Genomic DNA, 25434 nt, shown 5'->3' with positions numbered 1-25434 from the left:
TGTTCAGTGTTTCTAAAAGCAGGGACAGCGGTGTAAATAACTTTGCCGAACTTTAACAAATGCTCTGTCTGAATACACAAAGACCAGAAAAGAGAAACTCCAACTTCATCAGCAAAAAGAACAAAGGAAAAATAATCAGATGTATTGCCAAGAAGCAAGCAAGCATACTAAGAAAGCAAAGCATCCATCTCTGAGCCAAAAGTATAGACAACATCAGCTCTGCCTTCTAAAAATGACAGAAAGTTCATTATGCGATGGGACGAGGAGTGAGTGATGCTGATGGGCTTTTAGTTCTTTGTGTTTGTTCTAGTGTACATTGAATATTATGTTGGGCCAGTGCAAAACTGAAAAGCAGTGACTGCTTATCATCAAAAAAAAGGTATATATATATATATATATATATATATACAGTACACACTACACGCTTCATAATTACCATGTATGAATATCCCTGTGATTTAACATTTAATATTTTTACAAGACCCGACTAATGGTTGAAAAAGTTGCTTGTCAGACACCGGGCAACAAGTGGATCATGTGAAGGTAATTATGTGGAAAAAGAGATCAAAAGCAGTCATGCTCTGACGGGTACTGGACCTCAAACTGCCATAGGGACACTGCACTGTTCACCCTGCACTCTGACCATCCTGAGCAAAGGCATATGCCACAGAGCATGTGTCTGTGTGTGGATGAGTGTCTATTGAAGTTAAAAGGTATAAATAGATTACTTAAAGCTGGGGTAAGCAGTATATTTTTGGCATCATTGGGCAAAAATTCCATAATAACCTTTCAGCACTGTAATTCAAGTGGCCCGAGAGAACTTCTGCACCTCCTAGAGTTAGGTTTTCTTTAGAAAAGGTTTTCTTTAGAAAATAGCCCATGACAGCAGACTTTGGCCAATCCCAGGTAATTTCAGAGAGAGGGTGTTCCTATTGGCTGTCCTACAAATGCAGATATGAGTGCACATCCCTTTGGTGAAAGCCTCATTCAATGGCAGAATATCAGGAAAAGTTACTATTCCAGCATCGGCAACAACTGCCCATAACGCTAAGTAACGCAAAGAAGTAAGACGGACTTATATTTTAGCCTTTTGCTCATGGCTGTGGTTAGCCTTAGTGGAGAACTTCTGCATTGCGATCAGCAGAGGGCTAAACTATTAGCAACTATTAACTAGTGCTTGCATATGGCCGCGCTCGTCTGGTTCGGAGGGGCTTAGGACAGGATGGGGAGAGCTGGAGTATGATAAACTTTGATATCCTTAAAGTTTATTATGGAATTTCCCCCAAAAAACGCCCAAAATAAACAGCCGAACACAGCAGTAATGGGTATACATTTGAGATGTTTTGTTAGAAAGGGACATATCCTAAGCTCCTTTATGTGATGCTTTAGTAGCTCCATTAACAGCTCAATGTTGCTGAATATAACACAATCTGGCTGTAGAAAGCCACAGGTACAGTAACTATTTTCTTTTCGTTTTACTGGAGGAGGCAGCCGGAGCTACTGCATCATAGGAAGCAACAAAGCAGGTGTTTGCATTAAGTAACCTTTTCTTTAAAGGCCCACAGTAATGCTGCACAGAGTTACATTTTACGATAATATCCCTGGGGAGCTTACTGAACAAACATCACTTTATATCAAACTGTCCAAACTAAGCCAACAAACCACATCCCCCGCAGTGTGCTCTGAATACTGAGATACTACGTCCGAACCGGAGAAACCTGCAAATCCCAGCTGGGACAAACTGGCTATGCAAGGTGTCACTTGTATCAGGGCTATTGGAATAAAGTTTACAAGGAAGAAACGCATATGTTGCAAAATGTAAAGTGGCAGGTGCAACCCGGCTCCCTCTCTGCTGATTCAAGCCCCCTGTTTTACAAAAGCAAACTCAATCTCCCTCAGAATGTCATTATAGTGAAATCCATACGGTGAACGGACGAAGTAGCAAGATCTGAATCGTATTACTGTCCAATAGTGGCAGGCCGGCTCTGTGGGACGGCTTCAGAGAGTGAGAGAGTGAAAGAGAGAGTATGAACTGTGTGCATGAACCACTGGTCTGTGGCAGGCTTGACAAGAGAGCAGCAGGGCAGCACTGGCAGGTGAAGCCAATGTGATATTCTGTGACTGCCCTCATCGCCAGACAGCCAGGCCATCTGAAAATAAAAGAGGTCATCTCTCCTTCACTTAACCCTCTGTTGCCCAACCACCATGCCTCCTTTCATTCCTCGTCTGTTTCTCCTCTCCCTTTCCAAATCGATCTCTCTTTCCCTCCAACTCGCTCCCTCTTTGTCCAAATCCCATCTCGTCCAACTCCCTCTCTGCTTAACGTTTTCTTTTCCAAATCCTCTTTATCCCTCACCCGTTATTTGCCAGTCCATTCTCTGTCTAACTCAAGTCCTCTCTCTTTCATGCTATCTACTTGCTGTCCTTCTCTCATCCTCTCTTTTATCTGTGAGGATCTATCTATATGCTGTCAGGGTGTGTCTCTGTAATCACACGTGGCTTCACACAGAGAGCCGTGGTAAAGAACAGGGGAATAATAGCAATAACACACTTCACGTCACATTGTCTTTTGTGTCACATTAAAGGGGAGAGGGTCATCCTTCAGTTGCAGTTCACCGTGCAATGCCACCAGCAGGGGAGAAGAGGTGTGTGTGTGGCTGCTCAGGTGCATACCTGCGTGCGAGTCAGTGAGCAGTTGTAGCTAAACAGCAGTGTGGATGTCTGCTCGTTTGTGAGGGAGTGTGTGCGAGCGAGAGATGTGTGGGTTTGTGTGCCTGTGAATGTGTGGTGGTGTGTGGTGTCTTAACAGGTTTAGCCCTCCTGGGGTGGCTCCGGAAGATTATGTGCTGTATGTCAGGATTTCAATCTGCCTGAGTAGAATACAGAGGACCTTTAGTGGCCTGCAAGTGGCAGCAATACCAGCAATTAGAGATGCATTTCTGATTGCAAGATCCCAGTTTGTTCATTTTACAGTTGTTGGGAGATGTTTATTCTAAGGTACATGTTTGATTGGTGCTTCTTTGTCATTTATTTTGGGTTAGGGAGGGGTAAGAATGTTGAAGAATGAAATCACTATTCATTAGTGGGTCATTTAATAAAATGTGCAAGGGTGATGTTGTACAAAAACTTCATCATGTTTTTTTGTTCATCCTAATTTAACTTAATTCTATACTTTTTAAAATGTGATAAGCTTTTTAGTTATGTATAATTTTAGTTACTATATGTATGTCATTGTATAATAAACAATGTGTAAATACAACACAAATATGCAGAGACAATGTAGCGCTGAGCAGAAAACAGGACATGTCATGCGAGACTGAGCCATATAGCAGAGCTTCGTGGACACATGTAGCCTACTGAAGCATGAAATGGTGACCTTCAATAATTTACATCAAAGATGGCTGAAACAAGCCAAGCAGAAAATTCTCTATATAGAAAACTTAGCAATGCAGCTACCAGACATGGCCTGCTGCCCATCATTCTGTGACAATCACCAAACAAATGACCATGAAGAATGATCGTCATACAACAAAAAGTTCTTCAAGTGAGACTGACTCAGTAGGGGATGAAACATCACTACACCCATTTACATAGACATTTTATTACCAGCATTTATGTACTGTAATTTCACCAGTTCAACACTGCCATGGAGACTTCAAAAATGACTGTACCACTTTGACCTGGTTGATCACCTGGTAGAGAGTCCTTAGCAGCGTGTATGCTGCATGTCGCCCCATTCTCTCCGACAAAATTGCATTAGCTTGTACAGGTAGCTATAGGTATATTAGGTCATTTGCCTTTTTTCTAAATGAGGCCATTGATAAAAACTGAACAAACATGATTGTTTCATTAATATAGTCCACAGGATGGAAAGAAGCTGTGACAAATTATTTTGAAACGTGATCTTTGTTGTATATATCAGTAATAGCCAACACCAAATCAATCTCCAGATGCTATAGCCTACATAGAAATGTGGAAGCACATGGTCCAGTTTATGGGTGTATGGATACACGATGTCCAATATCCTAAATGCATGAACCACCATGGCAGACTGCTGGACACTCACGACAGAGTCTATTTATTGGACCATGGGGAACACTATTTCCTGAGATGCTGATGAACCACTAGACACTGTAGGCTGATTATTGATATTTAAGTGCTTGGCTTCTCTCTGCTGAAAACTGCAAATACACTGCAGAGTCATTCATCATTCTGTTAATTCAATTTGATTCATTCATATGAGGTTTTGTTTTTTAAACAACAATGTATGACATGATATCTGTCTGGGTATATATGTATCTATCTGCAATTTCTGCTTTTCACAAATCACACTTTTCACAAATCTTCCTTCATTATCACATCTTGAAACCACAAATAGACTTCAAAGCCATATATTGTTAATACTATGTGAACATGAGTGTGGCACATGTGACATTATCAAATGTCACGGTATGACACCATCACACCTACGACATTTACCTTGTCTTAATCCCGATATTTACCACACCTTAACGCCCGGCATTAATGTGCCTGCTGTGTGACAACATTGTGGGATTCAAACAAGGCAAGCATGCATAAAATACACTCTGAACTGTATCCAAGAAAGAAGAGAATCCAGTCAATAATCACATTTGGAGCGCGACAGACACAAAGTGTAAAGGGATTGCTGCTCCAAGCCAGATATAGTAAGCACACAGTGTACTGTATACAGTTCAATCAACCCTGAAGCCGATCAAATCAACCAAATTGCAGGTACCTTAGATAGTAACACTTCTGTTTACAGTAGAGTACATTTTAAAGGATGCAAATGATAAACAGGCTATACTAAATGGCAACCTGAATTTTCCCAAAAACAGGAGAATTGTTCCTGCTCCTCCTGTCTATATCTAAATACTATCAATATAGATTTATGGTGAATTTTAACATCATACTGTAAAAATGATCATTATTTTGAATTGACACAAGTCACAGAAAACAAACACACCAGACGCAAAAGTTCATACATACCCGATATTTAGAAAGGTCAATCCTTAGTGAGTTATGCAGCTGGTCCAGTAATTTGACAAATTTTTCCCTCTGTCAGGATGAAAAATTCCATAATTCAGTTCAAAGTGTCCCCACACACAAAGCGATGTGTCTAAAAATGTTTAAAACTGCGTGGTCTGTAGCATTGTTTGCTTGCAGTGACTCATTTTTACTTCCTGGAACAACATGTAGGGGTTTAGCAATATTGCCAGACTCGGCTTACTGCCTGGAAATATTATTTTATGATGTACAGCATTAGCTTATTAAAAGTTCAATCGGAAAGCACTGGCAACCTCTGAGATCTGGTTGATTTCAAATGCACAACTTGTTTTAAACAAATAACTCTTAATGAGATTGATGACAAAAAGGGTTTAATATCAGACTCTAAGACAGCAATAGATGTTACTTAAGTCTACCTGGATGTCTGCGGATGTTAGACTACAAGACAATAATAGGTGTGCTTACCCCAAAGTTAGAGGCAGCAAATCGGTCAGAAGCGGAGGCAGTGGTTGTGGTGGTGGTGGTTGTGTGGGCGAAGTAGGAATTGATATTAGCAAGCAGGTTGCTCATCACTGCTGGCACACCGGGACACATGTATTTGGCGGACAGACAGGAGAAGTGCCTACAGAGGAGAAGAGACAGCTATTATTCCACGTAGCACAGGGGGCACTGCTGTAGCCATTTTTGGACAATGTCGGATCATTTCTCGACCAAAGATCAACAGACAATCTTGTGAAAAAATAGGGACAGTGACAGATACCACATCAACGACACAATTCCAGACAGAGAACATTTTAAAGACTTGCTCTTCAGCAATCCTCATAATCAACAAAGTTACACAGCACTGAAATAGAACATGGTTTAGAATCAAGAAGCATTTCCCTCAACATATAGAGCTAAAAAAAAAACATCCTAAACCGTGCTTCTGTCCATTGTTTTACAGTTACCAAGATAAACAGAAAGTGAGCAGACTTACTGAAGTACAGTATTTCTCGATTATTTTCACTGACTGACTGCTGAAGAGAGAAGATATTTTGAACGTTCCAAACAATTACTTCTGATGGAAGAGTTAATGGATAAGTAGTTCACTGCTCCGTTCATGGACTGTAATCGTGTCTTCAGCGACTATCTATAGCCAATGATGTCATAAATCACAGCTGTATGACCTATACTATTAAGGACATAAGGCTGCAAAGTAATAGATGGAGCGAGTAAGTTTGATCAAGGGATCCGATGTGATATAATCCCTTCCAAGGGGAACAGAAGAGAGAAATGTAAATCTTACTGCGTACCATTTAACTTATTTGTTTGTTGTACACTTACCGAGGTAAGTGTTTTCCACTGAGGTGAATCCACATGTGTCAAGAGAGCATAAACTAAATCTCAATACTATGCAGTGTACTAAAATAACACAAGGGATCTTTCCCAGGGGAGGGACTGAAGCAGGCGCATCTTACTGTTGAAAACTTAGCGTCTTCTGTTTAGATACATCTTGTTTCCTTTTCTCTTGTCTCCAGAGCTCTTTTAACTTCCTGAACTTTAAACTTTACACAATGAGACAGGCTCATATATTGCCACTTCAGATTTGTGATGATCTTTCACTTTCTTTCCTTGCACACACACACACACACACACACACACAAATACACGCACACGCACACAAACACACATCTGCAACAGCTCCACCCAGTAGTAATTAAGTGCTGGAGCCAGAGAGGCCTGGTTTGAGCATGGATCCCTGCCTGAGTGAAAAGCATACGCTCCTGCTTCACAAGCCATGCAGAATACCTCCCTCAATATAAATCACTGGTATCTACAGTCAACATAAAGACTGGCTGCCATCTCGAAACACATTCATACAGCAGACAAAGGATCATGTTATTCTAGATAGAATACTTTATGCAACAATGTGAGTGTGCAATAATCTGTATGTTTACTTTGATGCAGCTGACAAAAATGTATACTGGGGCTTTTTTCCCAGCCTCTGGCGAGACCCGTAGCAACCAAACATATGGGTGCATTGGATGCTTTGCCCGAGAGCTTGAAGCCAGCTGAGCTTTAGAAATATAGCATTTGTTAACATAATACAAAAAGAAGAATATTGATATTATTCACACCTTCACTTTCAGATACTGCAAACTGAAATTAGTTTTTGGATAATATAACTAAGCATTTACTTTATAATATATATATTAATCGTAAGAGAAATTTGTGTTATCAACATGTTTTTTTTATAAATAGTTTTATATATCACAAATTAAAGGTGACCACTAGTATTGTGAAGCTGGAGAACAGAGATTTTGAAACTAAGAACACCCTGCACAGTGAGTCATTGCTTCATACAGCCAAAGTGTTGGAAAAGGCACCACATTATGGGAAGTAATGATTACAGATTTACTCCCCTTCCTGAGTGCAGCCCAAGCACACACACACATACGCGCACACGCTCACAAATAGAAACACAAACATGTTCTCATCAGGAGGCCTATTTAATTACTTTGCTTTCAGCCTCCAAATTACCCAGGAGCACTTGGGGTTAGGCGAGCAAAGAGAGTGATGCAAAGAGAGTGATGATGGCATCCGCTGAATTCCCATGGTGCTTTTAGAGCTCGATCTCCTGAGCCAATTTTCAAGAGGAAGACGTTGCTTCTCCTCGTGTTACCCTGCCTTGGTTTTTACCAGCAGATGAGACGCACTACGCACAAACTCACATCTCATTTTACAACTTCAGATGGCTGGGAGAAATGAGAAAAAAGGATTATGAGAAATAGGATGGTGGGATGTGAAGGTGGTAGGGAGTGGTGATAGAGTGAGATGAAGAAAAACGAACATGAGTGAGTGATATGTTGGGAGTTGTTGTGTGGGGCACAGGAGGGATAGTTGTGTCTTTGCAGCTACTGTGATTTATGTAGCCATCATGTCAGGAGTGGCTGGGAGTCAAGGATCTATGATGAAAAAAACGGAAAGGTAGGGCCTTTCATAAATTCCTGATGAAGCATAATAAGCGCTTCAATGAGAAACTCCAAGCTTAAACAAGGTTCAAGCCTGAGGCATTACCTCAACCTGAGAAAGCTGGTAATAAGGCAACTTACTGCCTCACTTGTCTGCACTTAAATAACCCTGCAATCCCTCATATGCCATAATACCCTGTCACACTGACACAACCGTCTGTCACCTGGCACAGTTTACAACACCAAAACAATCAATTGTGTCAACCCTTACATATAACGCTTAATACGTGTCGTTATTGTAGCAGTTCCACTCCTCACTTTTGTGGACACAATGGCGATGGGGCAAAGAACAGATCTAGAAACAGCTAAATCAAGCTTTACAGGGCTCAAAAAACAACAACCCAATGGCACGTCTGCCTTACAGGGCCATTAGGAAGATCAAGAAAGCATCTGATGTGGGACATATGAGGTTGAGTCATAATAATCACTGCGATCAGAAAAGTGTGAGAGGAGGGGCCGGGGGATCATACATGCCTGGGGTCTTTTGGAAAAAAATCAGAAACAGGATAAAGTCAGGGTAATGGTAGCTAGTCATCCAAAAACCTTCTGAAGGAACCTTGGGTCTCACTTTGCTGCGGAAAATTAAAAAAATAGCAAGAGTATTTTATGTTGTCATTTGTATTTTAACATATATATTTAGCTAATTATATCAAGACCATTAAAAGCGACACGATTCGTCAGTGATTCTTCATCTAACTGATACGTTCAGCCAGATTTCTGGACATGAAAGTCAAATGTGAGCTGTGACTTTCATTCAATTTGCCAACACAATCTGTGTGTAATTAGAGCCTGATTTACGAAGGCAGCAGCTAATTACATAGTCTGCTTCTGGGACTGCCCAACAAGCCTATTCTGAAGGGCAAGCAGAACCTAAAAGGTGCAGTTTGGTGATTCAAATTGACATTTTTAGACTGACTCAGACTCACTAACAATTAAAACTTACTAATGCAAACAATGAACAAGGGATAAAAGGTGTAATCCAAAACTGCTATACCTGTTTACTAACATATCTGTATTTGGATTTCTACCAAAAGTGGGCAGGGCTTCGCCCAACAATGTTTTCATACTCCTACTTTAACTGCACTAAAAATATACAAAATACAACATAATATTTCAACCGTGTACCTAAATTAGTTAAATTATAAAGCATGATTTATATAAAACGTCTATATAAAAACTGAGTTACTGTTAATTATTAGTGGGAATAGAAGGGGACTTTTGGTAGTTAATAACAAGTTAGAATTGGAATCAGAGGTTACATATATAACAAAGGGAGAACCAGATGAATAAAAGCTTGGTCTCAAGTGTTTATGATAAAAGTGAGAAGGCTCTCTTAGTCTTTTTGAATGCACTTTTGACTCGGTCCCCACAATGACTTCCAAGTAACATCAACAAAATACAATTTCAGAATGACTTTTGAAAATGGTGCCATTGCTGTATTTCATGACCAATTTAGTGAGACCGTTTGAAGCTCAAGTTCAATAACCACACGGCCACAACTGCTCGTAACCGCAACCGTTACATTGTGGCAACACTATACAATGTAACATGGCTTGAATTTTGGCTTGATCAATATTCAGTGATTTTTAATGTTCCAGGTGGTGGACAGGGTCACAGACGATCAAAGAGACAGACAGAGAGAGGGAAACGAGACTGTTTATGTGTGTCCATGATCAATGTGACCTGGGCAGGCTGGGAGTTTTTCCAAGGGACCAGAAATGAATCAATTAAACTTAGGAGCTCGATTGTCCTCCAAAGCTCTGATTCTGCTGAGGAGACATTTTTACTACTTCTCGTCTCCTTCTGCTCTTCTTTTTCTCATCTCCTCGCCTCCACTCTGCCGGATGGGACAATGACAGATTGGTGAGGTAAAAGGCCATAGATCAGGGTGGTACTCACGTCATAGCCTGATAGATAGACTCCACTCCGTATCGCATGGCAAACTCATCCACTATCTCCTGAGACACGTCGTCAAAGTAGACCTTCCACGCCTCGTCCCCTTTCACCTGTGGGATCTTCACCACCCCGCTGTTCTTCACCTCGGTCAGGCAGTGGAACAGGTTCTGCGAGTGGCACGAGAGATAAGACAGAAGAGGTTACGGTGATGGAGCACAGAGTCACAACAAGTAACAGCAAACAAAGACCCTTATGGTGACATCTTTTTTTTTTTTTTTTTACAATGCTCTAACTATTGATTGTTGGAAAATCCTGTTAGTTTGCTTTCCGATGTAATCACAAAACAATAATTAGTTTTCTTTAGCAGCTGCCTTCGCAGACTTAATGCTTAGCTTCCCAAAGACAATGATTGGAGTTGAGTGAGAACTAATTTTGCCTAATGCTGAATCGCATGATGATGGTTACCTCATGTAAACAGGTGTATTGGCCATGAGGAGGAACCACATTCTCCTCCCCTTTCATTTCCACGCTGATCTTGAGTCTGATGGCACCAGATACCGCAGACTTGTCAGTCCTTTTATCTGTAATACACAACCAAGCTGAGTTAGCCATACAGGGAACATAACTGAAGAGTAACTATACCAATTACAAGCGGAATTTTAGGTAGGTTAGGCAAAATGTGACTACCTGAATCCACAGAAACTATCATATCAAAGTGAAGTTTTTGCTCACATTTTAAACTCCACAATCTCTATTCCGAGACTTACAGTAGCATCTCGTTATCTGTATCCTGGATGATATAGCACAACACTAAGCACCAGAAAGAGCAGCTTGGACTGCCAGTCTCTTGTTCTGTCTCTGTACAGGTTTCTAAATCGTGTGTCACAAGTTTGGCATTACATTTTTCCTCATAATAGCTGGAGCAAGTGAAAGACCTATTAAAAGAATATTTTCGAAAAGTTTTATTCCATTCAGTTCAGCTCTTGCACAAACGGACTAACCCCAGTCAGTGAAAGACTGTACAATTCAATAAACAACATTGTTGTCCACCTCGATAGAAAGCGCACAACATAAAACACAAATTACGTCATATCTTCGCTCGCAGCCATGCAATTTTAATGTATGAGAAAACACTTGCATTTGCAATATCACTGGCTATAATGCAGTATATGAGCACGTCTCTTGCATGCTCATATATAGCCCCAAACATACACAGCCTCAAAGATGCAGGCTTACACATTCCTGACAGGTCTGAGAGCTGATGACTCCACAGCTGCTGGGGTTTGTTACAGACTATAAATGCCTCCCCTCTGTGCTTTCATTTACAATTCATCTCTATCGTATTAAATGAGGGAAATTTCCCCCTACTGTCAGTTGGTCTAGAGACAGATGATTAAAAAATAATAAAGTGACAAAGCGACAGAGACTAGCGTTGTAAACGCAACAGCCCAGATTGAAGAGGAGCTGAAGAGGCTTAGAGAGGAGATCAGCTGGAAGGGTGGACACCCACAACAGCAAAGGGCTGTTTAAACATTTATTGTGGACATTTAAAAAGGCAGAGAGCAGCAGCAGCGGTCAGGGGTCACAATTACCACAAAGTGCATCCTTTTAGCTAGAGAGGCAAACAAAGACAGCACCAGCCAGCCATAATACTTGAACAGAAGTGGGAGCTTGCATTATGTTGCGCATTCAACCTCATGTCACATGGAGATACTGGTGATATTTGAGAGTGGAAACAATGAAGGGCTCTGCATCAACAGCAGCAGCACCAAAACTAAACCAAAGGTCTGTGTGGCTTCTTGGTACATGGATAGTAATGGTGACCTCAATTGGACCACATTGTATCTTCCTGTTTAATGGCTACATTACAACGAGATTGTGTAGAGAAAGGTATAAAGAGTTTAAATGAACAGAAACCTTGTGAAATGTGTTGCAATCATAACAATGGTAACTAGGGAACTTTTCTTAGTGTCAACCCTGATGTGTCTAAAAAATGAAATTTGGAAACTGTCAAGTAGGGCTGCAATAATTAGTCAATGATAATTAATCACACAAAACGAGCAAATTGAAGACATCATGAATGCAACTTTTTTTTTTTTAATCATACTTTTGCCAGTCTAAGACAAAGCTCTTGTGTGGCTGCATTCAGACAACATTAGACATTTAAGAGGGTTGGCTACAAAAAAAGAGTTCAGTTGTTTTGGTATCAATCCCACAACTGCTGCGAGATCAAATGGGTAACATACCTAGATTGTACCAAACGTCCATCTCTCCACTCAGAGTGCGAACCTCGATGATGGTCTGTCCCAGGAAATCGTCTGACTCACGCTTGAAATGCTGCTTCACCCTTGATTTAATGTCATCATCCTCGTCCCACACACGCACCTTGATGCGGTCAGTGGCGTTGTGACATTCACTGTGATTTGGAAGATGATTATGTCGGGTCAAAACAATCACAACAACATGAACAACATCAGCAGCGGCTTATTCGGTGACAGCTCATCAGGCTGGGGTATTCAGTAGAGCAGAATGACAGTCAAATGCATGAATACAAGTTCAGACACCTCTTTGATCCCTTGGACACATATGGAGAACAATTCTTGCCTAGATTCGAATAAAAAAATGTGTGTATTTGTGTATGCATGTGAGTGTGTATGAGTGAGTGTGTATGCTTAGCATGTGTATGTGGAGGAGGGCTCTCTGCCTGGAAGGAGGATTTACCACAAGACATTGCATGACTTTTACTCTGCATCTATATATTCTTACTCCCAATGCATACTAATATCATCAGAGAAGAGCTGAGCGTTTCACAAGAGTGACTGCATATCATAGCATGGATTATATATTTGTTTGTGAAAGTCCGCTTCTTTGCATCAGTGCAGCTGACAGACGTTTCGCAATAATGACTCTGCTAAATAGAACAGAGGTGGCCAAAGCACTTAGCTTCAGATGGGGTCAGACTCTTCGGCTCTGGAATTAAAACCGACGGATTACATTTTGTTCTAATGACATCTTGGGTGCAACATCCAGAGAAACAGTATCTGTAGTATTGTGTTTGAACTAATCCCTTTCCGGGGGAAGCACTTGCTGCTGCTGCTGCTCCACTTGTCCAGTACTTTGCTCTCTGCCAAGCACACAGTAATGCATCACTCTATTAATCTACACCCTGGTCATAATGGGAAAGAGCCACCGCTGGAGGCACATTACAGGTGTGGAGCCTTGTTTAGCCTTGAGATAGGACATGTACATACGTACACATGCCCACACACACACACACACACACACACACACACACACATATATATATGTCTATATATAGAGAATCTCAGGAGCATATACAAAATACAATAAAAGAAAAGAATAGTCTACGTATTTACTAAAGCTTTAAGATTCCCTTGAACAGATGAGTCTTAATCTTAGTGGGGATTGTCTGGTCGGATACAGGTCAAATTAGTTGCACTCACAAGTTGAACTTCTCATCCCAGATCGGGTTCAGGTTGCCGAAGATGGTCTTCGTCCTGCGTTTGGTCTTGCCCACCTGGACGGTGACGTAAGGGTCGCTAGAGCCAGTCTTATCCTTGGCCTGTAAACCCTGTGCACTCATCACTGGAGACAAGACAGGGTTGAAAAGAGTAAATAGTACTGTAAATATCATAAGCAACATATGTGACCACCTTCAGGATTTCATACACCTTCAAGTTACTTATCCTGAAATTAAACTCACTCACTACTTATACTGATCTACAGCTTATTTCACTCAATTCACAGCGGCATATTATTTTGGAAGTCAAAAACAGAAAGCAACAGTTACTCAAAATCCCAGTCGTTACATTACATTACAGTCATTTAGCAGACGCTTTTATCCAAAGAGACTTTCAATCCAGATTCTATCACATTTCTACACCGTAGGCACAGCTACGGGAGCAATTGTGGGGGTTAAGTGTCTTGCTCAAGGACACATCGACATGCGACTAGTAGAGCCGGAGCCGGGGATCAAACCGCCGACCCTCTGATTGAAGGACGGCCCTGCTCTCCACTTAGCCCCAGTCATGCATCTACCTCTATATTTTATTTTAGTGCTTACTAATCAGTTTCCTGAATTTTATTTATTTGATTCTACGGCGTCAACTCAAGAATTGAGGGCTTGTTAGTGCCATACAGCAACTTTATGCACTTGCCAAAAGCTGAGGCAACTAAGCAGCTCTTTGGTTCATTGGCAGCAGCCACATTTAATATTCTTGTGTTTATGTGACATATTAATTATATCTATGATTTATATTTTCCAACATCCAGGCTATAGGTAGATCCCATCCATGTGTGCCGGCCCACGGCTACAATGTGTCTATGCTGCGCTAAAGCTAAGATTTTGAATCTTACTTACACATTCACACACACACACACACACACATCTACACACCTACACACACACACACACACACGCACGCACAGACACAGGAAGGTGCAGAGGAGAGACAGTAGTATTTCACAGCGCCATAAAAGGGAAAAAGGACACTGAGGTATTAAATATGCATAAGTGACAGTCTAAATAATTCAGGGTACATATACATCCCTCAGCTCAATGCTGACAGAAGTTGGTGGGAAGGATATAGAGGCTTGAAGAGCCATGGCCTCCCTGCTCCAGGAGTACTGGAAATCAAATGGCTCCTGTAGTTAAAGCGACAAACATATAGAGGGGTATGTATGCTTCAAAACAAACAAAATGCTTGTTATTTCATCCAGCGGCATCTAAAATCCCCGCCCTCACACCTTTCTATGTCGGAGCGCAGAGGCTGCAGTCCACAATTTTTGTCCCATTCTGAAATCGACAATCCCACATTCTCTACCAGATGTGCAGAGTTGAAAAAGTAAGAATGCAGCTACCTCTGTCACATATCCGATTTACAAACATGAGCACAATTATCCCCAAGATTATCCCTGCCCCACTCCTCTGTATGTATGGAGGCCAGCTGTTTGACCTGCCTTCAAGTGTGGCTTCATTTTGCACATCCCCCTTAAATAGAATAAACTGGGAAGAGAGTTGGGGTTTGATAGCATTTTGAATCTGCTTATCAAATTAGAATCCTTTTGAATCCTTTACTGAGTCTGTTTGGGTTTAGGTTTTCACAATTTTAAGCAACAAAAGTCAGATATAGCTTTCAAAGAATTGAAAATTCCTGCAAAGTTTACATGACTGCCTATTAGTACAAAAGCTGAGAAAAGGACAAGATTTCTCTTGATTTCAGAAGAGTAGAGTGACAAAGAGGGCATACCCAGAGGTATAAACAGATTGTGGTATGAAGAGTGGCAACTGAACAGAGAAAAGGACTACATGTTTTTCCATTTTATACATAAAATGTCTGTTGCGGTGAGTTTGAGCAAGGCTTTCATTAAACAGTGAACTAATTGTTCAAAGAGAATTTAAGTAGGAAAATAGTATTATGTAATATACTCATACTCCTTATTGCACGTTTGTTTGATAATGATGTGATCAGTGCATTGGCAGGTATTAGCAGAGATGTTCTAATTAGCATAACATCGTATACAGTATATGATCAAGGTTCACATTCACTGCCAAACCTGGTAATGTGCACATTAGCCAGAAACAGAATATCTCATGGTCGCTGTAAGAGTGCTGCAGAGTCAATGTCAGTCTGTATTTATCGAATGAATGAGACGTAAACAACAACTCAATAACTATATTTTAAAATTGGACGTTCAATAAGCCTGTGAGAAATTGATCAAGGCAACCCTGGGTCTTCTTAATGTCTCTCTCAATCCTATTTGCCTCTCTCTCTCTCTCTCTCTCTCTCTCTCTCTCTCTCTCTCTCTCTCGCTCTCTTCTTTCTTCTTCTCTTCCTCTCTTAGAGTCCTCTTCCTTGCTATTCCTAACCTTTCCATCTCACTCTATATTTGTCTCCCTCCCTCTCTGTTTCTATGTCTCTCCAGTGTATTGACACTGTGAGAAATGCAAGGTGAGCAATAAATGAGCTGGGCCTGGCACAGTTACCACAGAGATAGATTGGACTCCAGGTGTTGAGGTTACAAAGCTAACTTCCTGACCTTCTTTCTGCCAGTTATGACCAGGAATAAAATGAAACCCAGTGATTAAGTGATAATCATGTACATATGTATGTAAATGAGGTAGTGGAATGAAAAGAAGAGCCTTGTAATCCTCAAGGATGATTATTCTTTTTAGGTTTATGGTCTTCAGAAACAGGGACAAACAACAGAGGTTATATAATCAGAGTGTGAAAATAGTGGCAGAAATTAGACTGACATATGGGATTCAGATCTACTCCCTTTTACTAAGAGGGAGAGTAAACAAAGACAAGAGCGGTTAGGTGAGAAAAGGGAGAACAGCTGTTCTATAATGCAACTAGCCATTATTTTATCAAATTTCTACCAAAAGAGATGCATACTGTACAAGCACAAAAAAAAAAGCTTTGGAGGGTTCATTTCCAAAGTACACCGTACAAATCAGCATGGTAGTGAGCTCAAACACAATATCTCTGTCAGTTGCAGCAAGTACTCCGCAGTAATAATAAGTCACCATCGCCTCTTTATTACTGCCTCTCAGGTGCTTTGTATTTACCGTGCCACCATTTAACATTTGGCAAGCATTGTTGCAATCTCCCACTGCTCAACGTATATCTTGTTTTCATTAGAGCTGCATGTCATGGACTGAGCTCCTATTCAAAATTCACATGTTATTAAAAATATGTACTTGTCTAGGTGCATGAGTAGATAGCAGATGAGTCTACACGTTCGTGTCCTGGTTTCAAAGTCTCCACATGATAACCAAAAAATCATCAGCTGTTTAAACAATGACGCATTAGCAACCATCACAGCATTATCAACAAATGACTTCTCCACAAAATACATGATCAATTTCCATTTCTATTTTCAATTAAATATGCATTGCTTGATTGTGGTTCAGTGTCGGAGGTTAATGACCAAGAGCTTGAGGTTAATGACAAGTAAATACTAATTATAATAACAATGTTTGTCATTCCAGATGGGCCTGACTTGTAATGGCAGTTTTGTTGATTTGGCAACGGAGGACTGAGCAAAGGGTTACAGGTCATGGACCAAAGGTCAAAGGTCACCTGCAGCAGTATCAGGACGTTTATCAGGACATTTCTAAGCTAAGATACATCATCAAAATTTGAGCAGATGGTTTGAAGATGAACTTTCTGATGAAACTACAGGAACAATGCTAACCTGTGATGTTGATTTTGGCAGACCACTTGGAGGTCCCATCCAGAACAGCCTGCTTGGCTGTCTTCAGGTGGCTGGTGAAGTCTTCTTTGGAGACATGGAACATCTCCTGGATCACCTCAAACACTTCAGGAGTGTTCTTCTCCCTTATCTTCATGCGCTCCTTCATAGCCATGATGATGTTCTGGGTCTTGTCCTCCGCCCCGTGCTTGGAGCTCTTCTCCACTGCCCCTAAAACAAGCCAAAGTTTAGTGTTTCCGCTCAGTAGTCTGCATGTTTAATACCCAAGAATTGCTCGAAAAACTGGTGTAAAAACTGGTCTAATATGTGCCACTATGACCTTGAGTGAGTGTGTTTGGATGTTGGGCAATCACAAATTCCCACTTTAGTGTTGAGTTTCTTTATGTGAATGTGTGTCTGTACGATAAAAGAGACACAAACAGCGGTTCATTCCCCGTATCTGATCACAGTATTATGTATCTAGAGTGTGTTCATGAGTGCAGATCGAAATGTGATAAAGATTAATCTTTTTAACTATGAGACATTGTAATGCTGGTATAAAACCGTAATAAAACATTGAATTTTATAAAGGCCAGAGTGTAGCTAATCCACTTGGAGTGTGTGAGGATTGCCTTGGGGTTCATTCTTGAAGCCGGCATGTCACATCGTTCCTCTGTGACTACACAGTAACAACAGGGGTGTGCCTGATTGAAAAAGCTGATTGGGTACTGTAATGAGCAGCGTAAATGCACCATGATACTTGTAGCAACAAGTGCAAGAGGATATCTAATATGTATTACACAAATCCCCGTAACAGCATTCACATATACTGTAGGACTTACAGAATAGTGCTGTTATTTATAGAGATGTGGTAGATGAAGTATAACACTAGCATCGTGGGCACTTTACAGATTTCCAGACAAACCATGACCTGAGAGTAAACTGATTTTAAAACTTATAGAGCAGTTGTTTGATTATTAGCGAGCCGTGCAAAAAATGGAAGTAAATAGTAAGATAAGACTGTCAGATCATGAAAATTAACATTAAGCATAAGAATGCAACTTATTTTTAATGCATTTTCAAATTTCCCCCCCCCCCCTCTCCGTCTCACACACAAACTACATGCACCCATGTAGCACTGTACTCACAAAGGCATGTTTGTAAGAACATAGCTATGGGCTTTAAAGTCTTTGTGAACTGTGCATCAAAGCATTATGGGATGGATCTACTTTCTTACTTTGTAAACAATCTGCATTGAGCAGGTCCTGGCACTTCTCGTGGCATTTAACGCCGCACTCTGAGCAGCGCATGCCCTGACGTGCGATGCCCCACAGCAGCCCCTCGCACTCATGGCAGTAGGTGGGTGCAGTCGCCGTCCACACCTCAAAATTGTGGGGTGTTGTGGATGAAATCGGGTAGATCAAGGCCTGGAGAGTCTTCTTGAAGACATGTTGTTTCTGAAAAGAAAGAAAAGCCATTGAGAGATTGTGAAAAATAATATAAGGTATGGAGAAAATGATAGACAAGGAAAATATACGTGGTCGCAAAAAACAGAGGAGGTATCCTAGTAATAACTTCAAAAGTTAATAAAAACAACTCTACTTAAATAGATTTTCAGGAACATCCAATACATCTTGAGACCAGCAATAAAAAAGAGGAATACTTTTGCACCTGCTGAGGGACCACAATATAGACTAATATCATTGCAGAAAGTTTAACAGAGACAGCTTTTGCCGGCTCAGTTCAATTTGATCTTAATAGCATGAAATTTACAATACACTTCTGCATCCTAGTAATATTTATTATATGTATGAGTTGTCGAAACAGCAGCTATCATTCATCAGTACAGGAGCATTTTTCAACTTTTGTTGTTAGAGAAAGCGATCCAACAGATTACTTTATTCCAAGAGATAACACGTTGGAGGCTTTGTTGATCCTTTTCTGATTACCTTATCACCGACGGAGAGGTCAGCTGTATGAGAGTAAATCAGCCTTACATCTCATTCAGCTTAGATTAACAGCATCCTTAGCCCACAGGTTTTGTTCACATTGAGTGGTTACTGAATAAAGCTCCTACAGACCAAATACTAAAGTCTTCTCGAGGCCTGTCTAGACTGATTGCTGTGTAACAGAAACCTCCTCAAATTGAGTGCTTTACTGCAGCAGCCCTGCCATCCACAAGGGCTGGAAAACGGGCCGGGACTTGCCAATTCTTGAAGGCAGAATCAATGGATGCTGTAAATAAGGTTTTTAAAAGTGAGCATTATCCAGATTGAGAGAGAGAGAGAGAGAGAGAGAGAGAGAGAGAGAGAGAGAGAGAGCAAGCGAGAGAGAAAGCGACAGAGGAAGAGAAGAAGATGTATGGTGGTTAAATAAATCCCCAAGAGGTACTTGCTCTCTACTTCTATTGCGCTCCGCTCCTCACCCCTTCTCCTCCCCCCCCTCTGCTGTCAGCCCCCTGTGTGTTGACAATGGGCGTTAACACCTGAACAGTAGCTCTGCACTTTACCACGAAGACTACTGCACCGCTCACTGGAACACACTTACAGACACAAATACACACACACATACACTTGCAGAGATGATTAAATGACACCAGATGACAGGACAACAAGGCAATCTAACATTGCAAACCTCCGTTGATGCTACAGAGAGGCTGCTGAGTCCTAGAGGACCTTTAATGAAACAGAGCAGGGAGACAGAGAGATTTTGCTTTTAATCTGAGAACGACGAGATGAAGCAGATGTGTGAGATTAACCCACAATTTGCACACAAGCTCCTGTTAAACTTGTAAATACTGACACCACCTGCAGGAGATGAGTGAGCCAACATTTCTATCAACGCGGGAAATCTAGAGACCTGTTTCTTTTTAGTCTCTATTTTTTCTTTCTTTTTGCCATTTCTTTGACCATTGCATGAGTGTATGCTATTCATCTATTTCATTAACAAAAGTCGATATCTGTCTCTTTAAATTTCCCTCCCTCTCTCTCTGTCTACTCACTCTCAGTCCTAACACTGCATCACATACTGTGCAGCAGATGTGGGAAGAGTGCTGCTTGTGTGAGTCTCATGTGTTACACTGAGAGGTGACCCTGGTGATTTTGTGCAAGACACATCTGGAATTGATTGACAGCTGCAGCCTCTGCCTGAGAGCAACACGACAGACAATAACACTACCGTCCTTCCCGTCCACCTCCAGCCTTCTATACCACCAACCTTTTGCTTTAACTACTGTACCATCTCAGCACTAACAAGAAACACATGTTGCAATTGAAACATTTGCAAGTATTTTAAACTCAATCTAATATGCTTTTCTATCTGGCAAGGTAAAAAATGACTTTTTTACAATCAATGTATTATAGTTTGCTAGTAACAACTTGCCTGATGATATCTGAACTGACTTAAAGCAACGCATCACATCTCATTTCCAGATACTCCTTGACCCATGTCAGATCGTGGCTCCCTTCTTCCTTTGAAGAAGTGAGTCTCTGCCTTTGTCTCAGCAGGTAAGCACAGCCTCAGTTTATGTTGACAGTCGCTGTTAAAAGGCTCTGGTGCTTGGATCACATCAAGCACAGAACATTGAGCGGACACACGGGCCGTTAGCCAGCCCACACATAATGCTCCTTTCTGCTCTAAAAAGCAGATACATGGGAAACATGACGCAGAAAGAGAGACTTCTATACGTCAGCAATGACAGAGTAAGATATTCTAATCAAATTAAAATGTATTATGTCGACAGAGGGAAAACAATGGAAGAATTGGAGCAGAGATGAGACAAAGAGAGGACGGAAGATGGATGCACTCTAAATAGGTTCAAACATCTCTCCCGGGAGTTTGGGGCGGATTGTTCAACATGGCTGCCTGATCAGTGACAAATAAGGGCCAGGGGGTCGTGATGACAAGACACTCTGAGCTCTGATCCTCTCTCATCCTCTTCTTATTGCCCTCCTTTTCTCGCCTTTCCTCTCTTCCCCTAACTCCTCTACACTCTTAAACAGCATATGGTCGTTTACTGAGTACTTTCGCAGTCCTCACAGGAAAGCACTCTCCTGGACTTAATGCAGCAGATAAAACTCTGACATCTGCTTGTCCTACTTAGCAAGACCGCACAATCTGCAGCTTTGCTCGGAACTCAGCTCCCCTCGGCCACCAATTATTTAACTATTCCTTGTTCGCTCCGAATCAGAGTATTGGACATCTATCCCTGTTCAAGTCCTTATACTACCACTGTGGTGCAATCTCCAAAATCTGCCCAAGACTGAGCTCCCTTCCTACACCAATTGACACAGTGCATCTATCATGTCATTTCTCCCTCATCTGGGATATGAGTTGGTCATCCCTTTCATAAGACCCATATTAGTAAGCAATCAAGACCCTGTCACTGTAGGACAACTGGGCATGTGAATCATGAGGACCAAGTGAAGTGTGTGAAATAGATAAGTGATACGAACGTGTACACAAATCAGTGTGCACAAATCAAATTGAGGGCCAGGTCTCGTGTTTAAAAAGATGAAGTATTTGTGTATGACGTGCAGAACACATTTAAATCTAGTCATTTTGTAGGCTTAGGCATGTAGCACACCGGTGGATGTGAAATTGTCTGCTTGTTTGTCTTGCTGAAGAACTGCTTTCTCCTGCTGTTTGCATCCTATAATGCTGTCTTCCCTCTGGGAGGGAAGGATTGCAATCAATTAATGCAGAGAGAGCTTTGGAGGTCAACACAAAAGTGTCTCACAGAGACGTTCTGCTTTTTCTGCATAGCTCTGTGTTCCTTGATACACAGCACTTATTATTAATCGTAGGAATAGTAGAAATTACTTTATGGGGCTAATTTATAATTTCTGAACTCAACCAAATAATCTGACAGAAGGAGCACAGCAGAAAGAGTGAGTAGCTGGCCGCAGACACTATTTTAATAAACTGCAGTATGTCTTATAGATATGACAGTGGCAGGCAAACAGACAGAGGATGGCATGCTGTACATCTGAAGAAAAATCCTTCAACCACTAATGCTATCAACCTAATTTGGGTCTTCTTCTAATTTCGGAACCCAGTGTTCCTGGCAACGTGATCCTGAAGCACGATGGCTGCAGCAAACAAAACAGCTATGAAAGTTTGTCGGAGTTCCAGCTCCCTGCTCTCAAAACAGCGCCCTAAAAAATAATGAGCGAACATGGGTCCAGCATCCCATGTCCCCGCAAAAACCTCCATCACCCAATTAGACTCCACAATAAACAGACAATGACGTTCCATGCAGTCATTGCAGGCATGTAAGTACTCACCAGATCCTCATTATTCAGGGTGGACCGGTTCACCAGAGCGAACGAGATGCCTGCCTTTCGAGCAGTGAGGGTCTAAGAGGAGAGGAAAGGAAAGGAAAGATGATGAAGAGGGATAAATCCTCCGTCCCATGTTTTATACAGAATCTCAATGTGTACACACAGTGGCACTCTATATAGAGTTGAACAGTTTCTGAATGGGACATAGCATTTTGTGAAAGGGAGAAAAAGCCTTAATAGATATGGGATACATAAATAAGAGAGATAAATTGTCTAAATCACAGTAAATCGATAGATCAAATGAAAAAAAAGACTCTAAGTTTCTGTAATTAATTGCAGATAGACATATAGCAAGCTTACCAAAGCCTGTGATTTTCCAGGAGTCCAGGAATAAAGAATGAAAGAAATAAAGAAATGTAATTAGACAAGGAGCGGGAGGATGAATGCTGAAAGCACAAACAGCAGAAGAATTGTATTTACTATCCATTCTGAACGCATAGGTGTCTCAACTGCCATGCAGGACTGCTGGTTAGGGCACAGAGCTCTAGAAAGGTTCAACTATTCATCAAGAGAGATTAAACAGCCGTTGCATGATTTTTTTTTATCCACTCATGCACTGGAAGTTACTTAACTGCAGTCATGCTTGGCATTTATTTTCAGTTCTCTGTTGGATGAAGCTTTGATCATATTTTCTGCTGTCTGCTCTGCACATTAGTTTGACACAAACAGAGAAACACAAGACACACACACTCACGTATGGGTGAAGCCAGATGTACTGCACAACACAGACTCACACACACTCACACTTTTAAAAAGAAAAACACACAAAAAAACACACGCATCTGCTCAGGCATTCACAAACTTACTCAAACATTAAACAGCACACGCCCATACAAACACAAACAGGTAACACACAGACGCACACAGACACACAAATGTAAATTAGCTGTTATGTTAATATCCATTGAGTTTGAATAACCAGAGATTGATAAACATTTATCCCATACTGGAGGAAGTTACGTAACAGAATGCAGACATGGACAGCTGACAATATTGGATCAGTCTTTACCACGACCCTCTTGTCTGTACAGCCCAGCTATGGTAAAGATCCATGGAAGCCATGGAGAATGTAGAAGGGAACGTGACCTCTACATGAACCGTGAGTGTTGATGTAAGTTTATCAACATGCACCAGCACTGTTGAGGTTGCTACGGGCAATATAATAAGACCCTGTGTCCAGATGTTATCTATTCATCTACAATATAGCGTTCAATGCTTTGTGAATCCATTTACAACGCTGGTTTTTTTTGGTTTATGCTTTTGCATCCCGCCATGATATGGGGGAACCCTGCTGTCCGTTCCAATCAAACGCTGTTGCTGCCCGGAAGCAATCACACAGCAAATGGGAGACATTGACAAAGGAGAGGCATGAAAGGGGACCAATTAGTTTGCTGACTACTGACTTCATCCCACGTGTAAAAGGCTTGCTCAGTGTCACTTTTACATGATTTAAAAGCCTCACACAGTTAAATCAGAAGTCAATGAAGTCTCTCTGATATATTTTTGGGTTGAGTTGTCAACATTTCAAGTTAAATGCAATTTATCGAGCAACCTGTCGAGCAACAAAAAAAAAGGAAGAAGAATGGCCAAGCATCGGCGAGGCTGAAATCTGACAACTCACTGAAAAATATCACCCATAGCTGTTATGGGTCTATGTAGGAATGGCAAATATACACGCAAAATCCAAAAAGATTTAAAAATTTAAAAACGACAACCCATACTTACCAAGACATTGTTGGTTATTAATTTCATGAGAGATATGGACAAATACAGCATCAACTCATGTTCTTCACTGTGATATAAACATTCATCAGCATCTATGTGTATGACATCAAGCTTCAGAATCATATTATTTCACAAGAAAATCTAAATCCTTTAAGAGTAGAATGCTTAAGTATTACACAGGTTGTTTGTAAATCAACTTGATTTTTAGAGTTCTGATCATTTCTTCCATCCTTTAGACTAAAATACATGAAGATGATAAACAAACATACACAAGACAGACGCACACTGTGTTCACATAAAGGACAAACGGTTATAAACAGACATGTATATACTGTTGGCATCACGACAGCATGCTGTCTCTCAGAAAGACTAACCATGTGGCACAGTGCTAAAGTGGACTCCACTGAAACAGGCCTCTCTGTGGGATATGTTATGACACATTATGCTGCAATAAAAACTAATGATGGAGCAGCACTGTGATGCAATGTCTTAAACACCCTCTCTAGGCTAATTAATCAAACCGTAGAGTTATGGCTAAGGTTAGATTAACACTCCCACAAAGCAGTGCTCGACACTAAATAGCCATAGTTTTAAGTGGTTGCTTTTATCACCCATGAACTTCTTATTGACATGCTTATTCTATCACAATTAGAGATAATGGGATTTTTGATGCTGTTTATTTTTTTTTTAACTACATAGCAGGACTACATAGCGAGGAAAGTATTTGCAATCATCCAAATCGTGTACACATGGAACAAACTTGTAATTAAATCACAAATCCAGATTGAGTTAGGAGTTTGACTTCAGCTTAAAGAATACCAAGGCTAACATCAGTCCTAGGCTTGTCCGAGGATATTGTATACTGATAAGAAACAAACTGTCATTCTCATGCACCATACCATTTTGTCAGGTACCCAGTAAAGTTATCATTGTCTTCTGCAGCTGTCCATACTCACACAGAGCAGGATTCCACCAGTGTGGGGTCACTCAGATAGTTTTGACATAAATCACACATAACCTTGTTGAGGCCGATGACTCACCAGGTCTCGGACAAGAGGCACTGTCCTCTTGCGGCGTAAATCTGGCATGCTGTCAATACCATAAAGAATACTGCCAGCCCTGGAGAAGCAGACAGATTTAAAGTGTATTAATATCATAATAATGCCATGCTGGGGGAGACACTACAGCAGTGAAAGGGGGGGGGGGGGGGGGGGGGT

The 25434-nt window shown here is 41.1% G+C and overlaps 1 protein-coding gene across 5 annotated transcripts in view; it reads right to left on the bottom strand.

Annotated features, from left to right (window-relative positions):
* The window catches only part of unc13c (unc-13 homolog C (C. elegans)), a 92161-nt gene that overhangs the window by 47478 nt on the left and 19249 nt on the right, over positions 1 to 25434 (bottom strand). For all 5 annotated transcript variants that reach the window (XM_031848691.1, XM_031848692.1, XM_031848693.1 and 2 more), the window contains 11 exons: positions 25258 to 25336; positions 22793 to 22798; positions 22436 to 22507; positions 18388 to 18607; positions 17154 to 17381; positions 13397 to 13538; positions 12179 to 12348; positions 10398 to 10513; positions 9936 to 10099; positions 5491 to 5647; positions 5008 to 5076 (listed from right to left, as the gene is read on the bottom strand). In XM_031848691.1, the coding sequence (XP_031704551.1) occupies positions 5008 to 5076; positions 5491 to 5647; positions 9936 to 10099; positions 10398 to 10513; positions 12179 to 12348; positions 13397 to 13538; positions 17154 to 17381; positions 18388 to 18607; positions 22436 to 22507; positions 22793 to 22798; positions 25258 to 25336 (1423 nt within the window). The remainder of the gene's footprint in view (positions 1 to 5007; positions 5077 to 5490; positions 5648 to 9935; positions 10100 to 10397; positions 10514 to 12178; positions 12349 to 13396; positions 13539 to 17153; positions 17382 to 18387; positions 18608 to 22435; positions 22508 to 22792; positions 22799 to 25257; positions 25337 to 25434) is intronic.

This window comes from Anarrhichthys ocellatus, unplaced genomic scaffold (assembly GCF_004355925.1).
Source record: "Anarrhichthys ocellatus isolate YVR2014 unplaced genomic scaffold, GSC_Weel_1.0 scaffold8, whole genome shotgun sequence".
Classification (NCBI taxonomy): domain Eukaryota; kingdom Metazoa; phylum Chordata; class Actinopteri; order Perciformes; family Anarhichadidae; genus Anarrhichthys; species Anarrhichthys ocellatus.
The sequence above is the reverse complement of the archived record's forward strand: the minus strand, read 5'-3'. Positions and strand labels throughout refer to the sequence as shown.